The sequence below is a fragment of the Pyxicephalus adspersus genome, chromosome 4, assembly GCF_032062135.1.
Source record: "Pyxicephalus adspersus chromosome 4, UCB_Pads_2.0, whole genome shotgun sequence".
NCBI lineage: Eukaryota > Metazoa > Chordata > Amphibia > Anura > Pyxicephalidae > Pyxicephalus > Pyxicephalus adspersus.
Window position 1 is genome coordinate 112,913 of NC_092861.1, and position 9,943 is coordinate 122,855.

General features: G+C 44.0%; 1 protein-coding gene across 1 annotated transcript; it reads right to left on the reverse strand.

Moving 5' to 3' along the window:
• Window positions 1-1,394: 1,394 nt before the first annotated feature.
• On the reverse strand, window positions 1,395-3,613 carry LOC140327928 (tripartite motif-containing protein 14-like). The gene has a single exon (XM_072407176.1). It carries the CDS (start codon window positions 3,352-3,354, stop codon window positions 1,762-1,764), a length of 1,593 nt encoding a protein of 530 aa, XP_072263277.1. The 5' UTR covers window positions 3,355-3,613; the 3' UTR covers window positions 1,395-1,761.
• Window positions 3,614-9,943: the final 6,330 nt, after the last annotated feature.

Below are 9,943 nucleotides of genomic sequence, written 5' to 3' on the forward strand. Positions count from 1 at the left end.
GCCATGGAGGTCATGAGGAAATAGGAATATTGAGTAACAATGTGAGATGAGAAGCGTCTTTCCTGAGACCTAAAGATGAAACAATAAAATGATTCCTTTACCTTACTTTCGGGGTGAATGTTTAAAGATGTACAGATGTCAGATGTGGGTCTGACATTCACCACAATAAATCAAGAAATCTGTCAAGCATTGGGTGAATGTCACTGGACTATACTAGCAAAGGTTCATTCACTGAGATACAAATAGGATGAATGTTATATAAAAAGAGAAGGGTGAATTTTGGAGTATGGAATTCCCTCTGGGTGAATCTGGATGAATTTTACAGCTATTTCCAGACACAAATCATTTTTTTCATAGCAAATTTGCATCAGAGGTTGGGTGAATGTTAGACAAATCTACTGTTGAAAGAATGTACATCATTGGCATACCAATGGTGAATAGCAACCTAAACCCATTATTGGCCGGTACAGGATGACTTCAGACAGTTCTATATTACAGAATATTTCTGACGTGACACTACGGGAGGTTCACTAAGAGGGCCAAGGATTCACTGCAGAGATTTCATGAACTCTCCGATAATATGAGAATTTCTAGAAGTTTCCTCCATTCGCTGAAGTCAGCGTAGCATTTATTGCTGTGTTATTTGTATGGTCAATGCACTACAAGTCTCAGCAGGTTCATATATCTGCAGGACGGATTGATGAATGAGGTGGCTTTAGTATTATAGCCTAGTATAGGGCAGGAATCATCTGACATGAGTACGTAGCCCTATTGCTGTGTTATTTGTATGGTCAATGCACTACAAGTCTCAGCAGGTTCATATATCTGCAGGAAGTTCCCCAGATTTCCCCAAACATTCACCCTGGGATAAATGACCCCACTGACCTAGGACTATCATAGGGGCAATAGATTGTGGGTTCCTCTGCGGGGCAGTGGCTATGTACAGCACTACATAATATGTTGGTGCTATAGAAATACATAAATTACAGAATAAAATGTAAACTATATTTGCATTAAAACTAACACTGATCAAACTCTATTTTCCTGTTTTGTACATCATTTTGTTTCTAGTTGACATAAAATATAAGATCATTGTTTATAAACACAATATATGTATTGCTTGTTACCTTACATAGACAGTTATCGCCCCCTTGTGGAAATGTACACGGCTCCACTCTATGGGGGGGGGGGAAATGTTTGAAGCACAGCACTTATTGAATTTTTAAAGCCTCGTCTGATCATCTGGCCTGACATTTTGTTTCCAAAGTCTGGAGTGGGTATAACTGACTTATATCCAATGTAAATACAGGACCCTGGGGTGGGGGAGGGGTTATCTTACCTAAGGCAATGACGACTTAGACTGAGAAGAAAAAAACAAATGAACATCCAATTCAGTACAGAAATTTGTTCTTGCAGCCGGTGGAGGAGAATCTGACATAAAACATGTAAAGGTTTTGTCATAAAATACTGGTTCATCCTGTGATATTATTATTTTATAGCCCGGTTCCACATCTTACACCAATACAACCTCCAAATACACAACATGGAGGGGCCGACGGGTTCCACTAATAAGGATGGCAAAAGGTTCAATGCTGAGCACAGGGACAGGGCAGCGATTACAGCCAATCACAGGGACGGGGCAGCGATTACAGCCAATCACAGGGAGGAGGTAGTCATTACAGCCAGTCACAGGGACGGGGCAGTTGTTACAGCCAATCACAGCAGTCACAGAGAAACTTCAGTAATAAAAAGTTAGCCGTCTCACATTTCCTGTTTCCCCCCGGATATCCTTACACATCCTTCCCATACTCGTAATGCAACAAGAAGGGGCTCAGTGAAAGTGGCAGTGAATGTATGAAGGTGTCTGATAGGGTCACACAGATCATAAAAGGAGATCTGGCCGGCCTCATAATCCAGATATATTCTGACCCGATCAATGGCATTATTGTCAGCTATCTGAATCTTATTTCCATCGTGTATCATTAAATATTGATCATCAGTTCTGTGCATACACCAGGATTTGTTATTACTTCCAATCACTGATTGGCTCTTTATTCCCTTCCTCTCTATACTGGGGTAACACATTCCAACTCTCCATTCTCCAGAAGCGCTGACATCAGCTTCCCAGTAGTGCCGGCCTGTAGAGAAGCTGCGGTTGCTGAGCACCTGAGGTGCGTACTGAAACCTCTCTGGGATTTCGGGCCGATTCTGGCTGATATCTGACCAGGATACAGATCTCCTGTCATCAGATATATGGAGATAATATCCAGCCGTGTTTACATCCAATAAGATATCTGCAATTTCCTGTGTGGAGCTTTCCCCGTTTACTCCGGACATTATATCCGATAAACCTGAATGCAAAGTGTGAGAGATCAGAGCCACATCCAGCTCACCTGCAGTACAGAGGAATTTATTATGTTTCTCTAGATCTTCCTCCTCCTCTTCCTCATCAGCTTGGATTGATTCCTGTAAGACAATCATTGGGTCAGACATGATACATAACTCCTCAATGTGATGCATCTTCCTGGACAGTTCTTCCTTCCTGATCTCCAGCTGCTGGATTAGATCAGAGAATGGATGTGTGATGCGTTCCGTCTGCCCAGAGATCTCACTGCGCACTCTCATTTCTAAATCTTCCAGCTGTCTCCTAAGATCTCGGAAAATTGCTGAGATTCTGGTTATTTCTTCCGATGCTTTTCCCTGGATTCTCTGCTTCCTGTCCTGCAGATTATACACTCGATTCTCTGTCTTCTCTATCTTTGTCACCAGTTTCTGAATTGCATTATGCATTTGTTTTTTCTTCCTATCAGCAGCCTCTTCCAGGGATTCTATTGGGTGCCCTTTGTGATCTCCAATCAGACAGCAGGATACACAGATACAGGTGGCGTCCTCAATGCAGTAATATACCAGGACCTTGTTATGAATGGAACATTTCCTGTTCTCCAGGGAAGTGGTGGGTTCAGATAAGACGTGTTCTGGGGACTTGCTATGAACATTCAGATGATTCTCACACAGAGAAGCCTCACACAACAGACAAGATTTCACAGCAGGGACAAGAGAGTGAATACAATAAGTACAGAAGATTCCGGACTCCTTCTGATCTGAGGAGCGTAAACTCTCCACGATATTACATAGAGTAAGATTTCTCTGCAGTGTAGGGCGACTCCGGAACCGTTTCCTGCACTCTGGGCAGGCATAATGTGCAGATCCTTGCTGGGAATCCAACACTCCATCAATACAGAGGTGGCAGAAGTTGTGACCACACCGCAATGTGACAGGATCCATATAAATCTTCAGACAGATAGAGCAGTGCAGCTCCTTCTTCATATCAGGAGACGCCATCGCTGGAAGCATGGGAGAAAAAGAAACAAAAGTTCACAGATATGTGTATCAGTGGGTGAATATCAGCGGGTGAATATCAGCGGGTGAATATCAGCGGTATGTCAGAGTGGCAGTAAGTCAGTCAGAGTGTCATTATCAGTGTGTGAAAATCAGAGTGTCAGTATGTCGGATGATCCTGGGCGGGGCTCGGGCAAGAACTCCTGCCTCCCAGAAGACCCCCTCCCCCCGGACAGAACACAGAGCCACCGCATCTTCCATCTCACACAATGTTCCTGAACCCACCGGGGGACATGTTCTGTCGGTCACCTTTTACTGCCTGTATCCCCCTATACCCCCCTGTATAAACTGTATTTATATAGCACCAACATATTACACAGCGCTGTACAATAAATAGGAGTAGCAAATGACAAACTAATACAATTACACTGGAGGAGGAGAGGACCCTGACCTGAAGAGCTTACAATCTAAGAGATATCATGTAATGTGGGAGCTGTGAGAAGGAATCGTAGGAAAAGACATTTCTACTTCTCAGTCTATCACATTCAAACAAGGCAACAGATGTGTTTATAAAGACAGGACTATACCTACCTTTGAATGAGAATAAAGAATCAGCAAATCCTATCCAATCATCAATCTTTAATATTATCAATATTATTATTAATATTATTATTAATTTTAACAATAAACAGGATTTATATAGCAATAGGATTTATATAATATTATATAGCGCCAACATATTATGCAGCGCTATACATTCAACCTTTACCTCTGACTACCCCACCACCAACCCATTCCACATAGGTGTCCAAAATCAACCTTTTCCCACAGTTCACATATCATCCCCATTTACAAGCTTTCAAGGTGTGATGTGATCAGAAAACAACTTAGACCACGCAAGTGGAAAAGCTTTGTAAAATTTGAATAGAAGACATTGTTATAAAACTCCGATAAAGGAGGTAATAGTGAGGATATACTGATATCTGAGGATATACTGATATGAGGATATACACTGAGTGCTATCAAACCATATCAGGAAACGCAATCTATTTTTTGTACAAGCACACATCAAGCCTATCCAAAGGGTACCATCATCCAAAACATGAAGGAATATCCTATAACTCCTTCATTCTACTCTATACCCAAAGTCTATAAAGACCTTTACAATCCCTCAGGCCCCCTATCATTTCTTCCAATGCCAGGGAATTGGTTGACTCCTTCCTTCCCCCATTGGTCACTACATTACTATTTTATCTTAAGGATACAATCAAGCTATTAAAATTTTACTTTCAAATTTGAACAACCACCCAACTCCACACAAGTCACCATTGATAGAATGGTGACTTGTGTGGAGTACTGTACACTGTAGTATACTGTATACTTTTACTGTAGTATTCCCCACAGTGGAGGCCTCCAGGTCATCCAAAAACAACTGGATGGATCATATCCCTTTAAAAATGCATTCAACACCTTTATTATTGCATATATATTGCATATATCCACTTTCATAACTAATTTTACCTACAGATCCAAAGTGCCACAATGGGCACTAAATGTGCTCCTTCCTATGCGAACCTTTACCTGGGCGATTGGGAACAAACCCTCTCCATGAATCCAGAAATGAGAAAAAATTCCAACCCCACATCTTTACGTGGCAAGGATACATTGACAATATTATCATCTTATGGACATGGCACTCCAGGCGCTACACTATATAAAGAAGAAACAGCAGGTAATACAATCCTCCCTGCTGCTTAGCCAATACCTCAGGCTAAAAAGAAATTGTACTCGACAAGAAGACTTTGTGTCGCAATGAAAGGTGCTTAAAGAAAGACTTCCCCTCAGTGGGTATAGTAAAAACTTATTGAAGAAAGCCTCCACCTTTAAGGTCTGCTAAACCAGAAAAAAACACCAAAACCTCGAGATACGGTTAGGATCATCACCCTTACTAATAAGAACCATTTCTAATATCCTATTTAAACAATCCATTTCCAGATTTATGCACTACAAGCCCCCTTCAGGAAATCCCCTTCACTCATGGCAAAGGAGAACCTCCTGACATTGTAATATAAGTATCTCTTACAAATGATACGTTACAGATACAAATGTGATGGATTCACAGCGAGATTGAATTTAATATTCTTGGTCGCTCATCCCTAGTGAGAAGTAAAATGACCAGAAAGGAATAAAGATTTGGGAATCACATAGAGCTCATAGCGGTCCATAGGGTTCCATAACGGTTCATAGGGCTCAGAGAAGTCCATAGGGCTACATAGGTGAGACAAGCTGTCTTGTCACTAGGACAAGGATATTAGAGATCCAGAAAAGGGGGACAAATAGGGAGGAGAGATCTCAGAAAAGGTGAACAAATAGGGTGCAGAGATACCAGTAAAGGGGGTGAAATAAGGGAGGAGAGATCTCAGAAAAGGGGGGAAAAATAGGGAGGAGAGATGCCAGAAAAGGGGGACAAATAGGGAGAAGAGATTTCAGAAAAGGGGGATAAATGGGGAGGAGAGATCTCAGTAAAGGGGGGCAGATAGGGAGGATAGATCCCAGAAAAGAGGGAAGAGTAAGGGAGGATAGATCACAGAAAAGGGGGACAAATAGGGAAGAGAGATTTCAAAAATGAGGGACAAAGAGGGAGGAGAGATCTCAGTTAAGGGGGACGAATAGGGAGGAGAGATTTCAGAAAACGGGGACAAAGAGGGAGGAGGGATCCCAGAAATCGGGGACAAATAGGGAGGAGAGATCTCAGTAAAGGGGGGACAAATAGGGAGGAGAGATCCCAGAAAAGAGGGAAGACAATAGGAGGATAGATCTAAAAAAAGGAGGATAAACAAGGAGGAGAGATCTCAGAAAAGGAGAACAAATGGGGAGGAGAGATCTCAGAAAATGGGGACAGATAAGGAGGAGAGATCTCAGAAAAGGGGGAAAAATAGGGACGAGAGATTTCAGAAAAGGAGGATAAACAGGGAGAAGAGGTCTCAGAAAAGGGAGATAAGGAGGAGAAATCTCAGAGAAGGGTAACAAGGAGAGAGGAGAGATCTGAGAAATGGGGGACAAAGAGGGAGGAGAAATCCCAGAAAAGAGGGAAGAATAAGGGAGGATAGATCTAAGAAAAGGAGGATAAACAAGGAGGAGAAATCCCAGAAAAGGGGGACAAATAGGGAGCAGAGATCTCACAAAACAGGGTCAAATATGGAGGAGAGATATCAGAAAAGGGGGACAAATAGGATGGAAAGATCTCAGAAAAGGTGGGCAAATAGGGAGGAGGCTGTTGAACAACTGATGTGGCGCTGAATGATGTCATTTGGAAACATGAGTTGTATTTTCTGATGTTATTCAGAAAATGCTTTGACTCGGAGGTATTTGCTGATGTGTAATTCCCAAGTTCTTGTGGTTTTTCCAGTTGGCAGAGTTTGACTTTCTCTTTTTTGCAGCAAATACCAGGAGACTCAGATTTAAATTTCTTGGCTTGACAGTAACTACAAACCATTTCCATTTTTCTATTTGTAACACTTGCATGCTGCGAGTAGTCTTTATGTGTGGAATCCTTACAATGCTAAGCTAAAATGTTGTGCAGTCCGTGATCGTCTGGCTCTTTTCCTCATTTAGTGTACTCGGGTCTCAGGCTGTTGTACTGTCTCTGAAGCGCTAGATGTAGTAGCTCTATCTCTCATTTACTGTAGTCGGGTCTCACGCTGTTGTACTGTCTCTGAAGCTCTAGATGTAGTAGCTCTTTCTCTCATTTACTGTAGTCGGGTCTAACGCTGTTGTACTGTCTCTGAAGCTCTAAATGTAGTAGCTCTCTCGCGCATTCCAACTTGGTACCCAGCAGGGCAATGGCCAGAGTGCTAACCAGTGAGCCATAGTGCTGCCCATTTATCCCCCCCAAATCAGAAACTATAAAATATTTATCAGCCGGGAATAGATTTGTTCTTTCCAGTTATTGCAGAATTCTTATTACATGAATGTCAGACAAACATTGATCCCGGGGTTATGGGGCCGCCTTGTGATTCAACATTGCCACGTCTATGGTGGCCGCCAATTACTGAGATCCCAGTAATACTCAATAATCATGTAATTGCTTGCCCCCACCCAAACCAGTGTGAGGACCAGGATGAGGGGATCATTGAGATTACAGGTAAAGCCAAGCCTGATCCTGTTTGGGCCCTCTACAGCCCCTCCCCCAATATACAACATTACACGCCTCAGGTATGTTCTCCATATTCACAATAACAATCATGTGGCTCAAAGGGGCAAATTACTGTGCCACCTACTCCATTCAAACAGTTCCACCTTGAACTGCTATCCCTGTATTTAGTATGTTCCAATTTCGTCTTCCTCCCAGCCTCCCCACCCCTGCAGTGCCCATTATGAGAGGTTCCCTCCATCCCTGTGCTGAACCCTGGAGTCTAATATTATTATTATACAGTATTTATATAGCGCCATCATATTACACAGCGCTGTACAAGGTCATAGTTGTGTCACTAACTGTCCCTCAAAGGAGCTCACAATCTAATGTCCCCCCCATAGTCATATGTCATTAATGTTTTAGGGAGACATTAGAGGGACATTAAATTTAGGGAGAAGCCAATTAACCTCACTGCATGTACCCGGAGGAAACCCACGCAGACACGGGGAGAACCTGCAAACTCCATGCAGATAATGTCCTGCCTGGGAATTGAACCTGGGACCCAGCACTGCAAAGGCAGAGGGCTAACTCCTGAGCCACCATGCTGCCTGCTGTGCCCATTATGAGGGGTTCCCCAGGAGTCTATACCCCCGTCCCCATTATGATGTGTTCCCCCTATCCCTGCACTTAGTCCAGGAGTCTATACCCCTGCTGTGTGTTAAGGCGGTCTCCTACTGATCCCAGATCAGCGGTCCCTCTTTCTGATGACTTTTGTTTACAGCGCTGGGAGAGAATGTAACACACGCAGCTCAATGTGTGGTTAGATCATTCTCAAAACGTTCTTGTTTGCAGTTTATATAACAGGTCAGAGGCGTGATCACATGACTACAGACAATTAGCAGACATGACGGATATTTTTGTCAAAGTAACAGATATATGGCCGTAGGGAGGAAAGGAAGAGTTTCAAGGCAAAAAAGGGGGGAGCGGACGTTAGCTCCTTACACTGTGCCCTGTACTGATTTCTGGAGTCTATACCCCCCTGTGCCCATTATGAGGGGTTCCCCCATCCCTGTGCTGAGTCCAGTGCTCTATACCCCAGTTGTGCCCATTATGAGGGGTTCTCTCCATCCCTGGAGTCTATAGACACAGCCTTCCCACCAATCTACCCACCTACCTATCTGATACACATCATTCCCACCTACATCCCCCTGTACCTACCCCATACACAGCCTTTCCACCTGCTTACCTGATACAAATCCTTCCCACCTACCTGCCCAACTACCTATCCCATACACAGCCTTCCCACCTACCTACCCCATACACAGCCTTCCCACCTTCCTACCCCATACACAGCCTTCCCACCTACCAATCCCATGCACAGCCTTCCCACCTACCTACCTACCTACCCCATGCACAGCTTTCCCACCTACAACCCCATACACAGCCTTCCCACCAACCTACCTACCTACCCAATTCACCGCCTTCCCACCTACCTAACCCATATACAGCCTTCCCACCCACCTACCTGATACAAATCCTTCCCACCTACCTGCCCAACTACCTATCCCATACACATCCTTCCCACCTACCTACCCCGTACACCGCCTTCCCACCTACCTACCCCATACACAGCCTTCCCACCTTCCTACCCTATACACAGCCTTCCCACCTACCAATCCCATACACAGCCTTCCCACCCACCTACCTGATACACATCCTTCCCACCTACCCACCCCATACACAGCCTTTCCACCTACCTACCCCATACACAGCCTTTCCACCTACCTACCTGATACAAATCCTTCCCAATTCTTGTCCCACTTACCTATCTGACCCTCACCTACCCGTCTTCTTCTGTCTCCCAAACCCGCACTACTCACACACCAATATGTTGGCGCTATATAAATCCCGCCTAATAATATTAATTGAGTGGGCCACCTCTATGTCACAAACCTAAAACCCCTGATGGGTGAAAGATCCTCGTGAACCAAACTTTATTCAGTCAACAGAAGGGTGAATCCAGATGGTGAATGTGACTCTTTTCTGTTCTATGCTTCACAGAGGAATATGAGAATAAAAGTGAACTGGCCCCTGGGGGAAATGGGGGGGGGGAGTAATTCTCAGCACAGGAGGGGGGGCAGGCATACAACAATACCCAGATACCCGGATGTACACACACAGGGGTAATACAACCTGAGCTGTAAGAAGCAGACATGGGGCAGTCAGTGCAAATTTCTTTATTGTAGATGGCATAAAGTACAATATGAGACCCCATAGATCCCCTGATAATCCTTCCATGTCACCACCATAGTGCCCCAGCTTTCAGCTCGGAGATCCTACATTGGGGGCAACTGGCAGAGACACTTCACAAGTGGTGAGCATCTAGGAGGACTTCTTCATAGGAGGGGTAGTAGGCAGTTCATAATGTGGGCACATCTGGGAGAAATGTTTTATTCAGCTTGGGGACAT

Bases quoted from the DNA above. Each gene is read 5' to 3' on its own strand.
- LOC140327928 (XM_072407176.1), bottom strand. From the start codon at position 3,354: ATGCTTCCAGCGATGGCGTCTCCTGATATGAAGAAGGAGCTGCACTGC.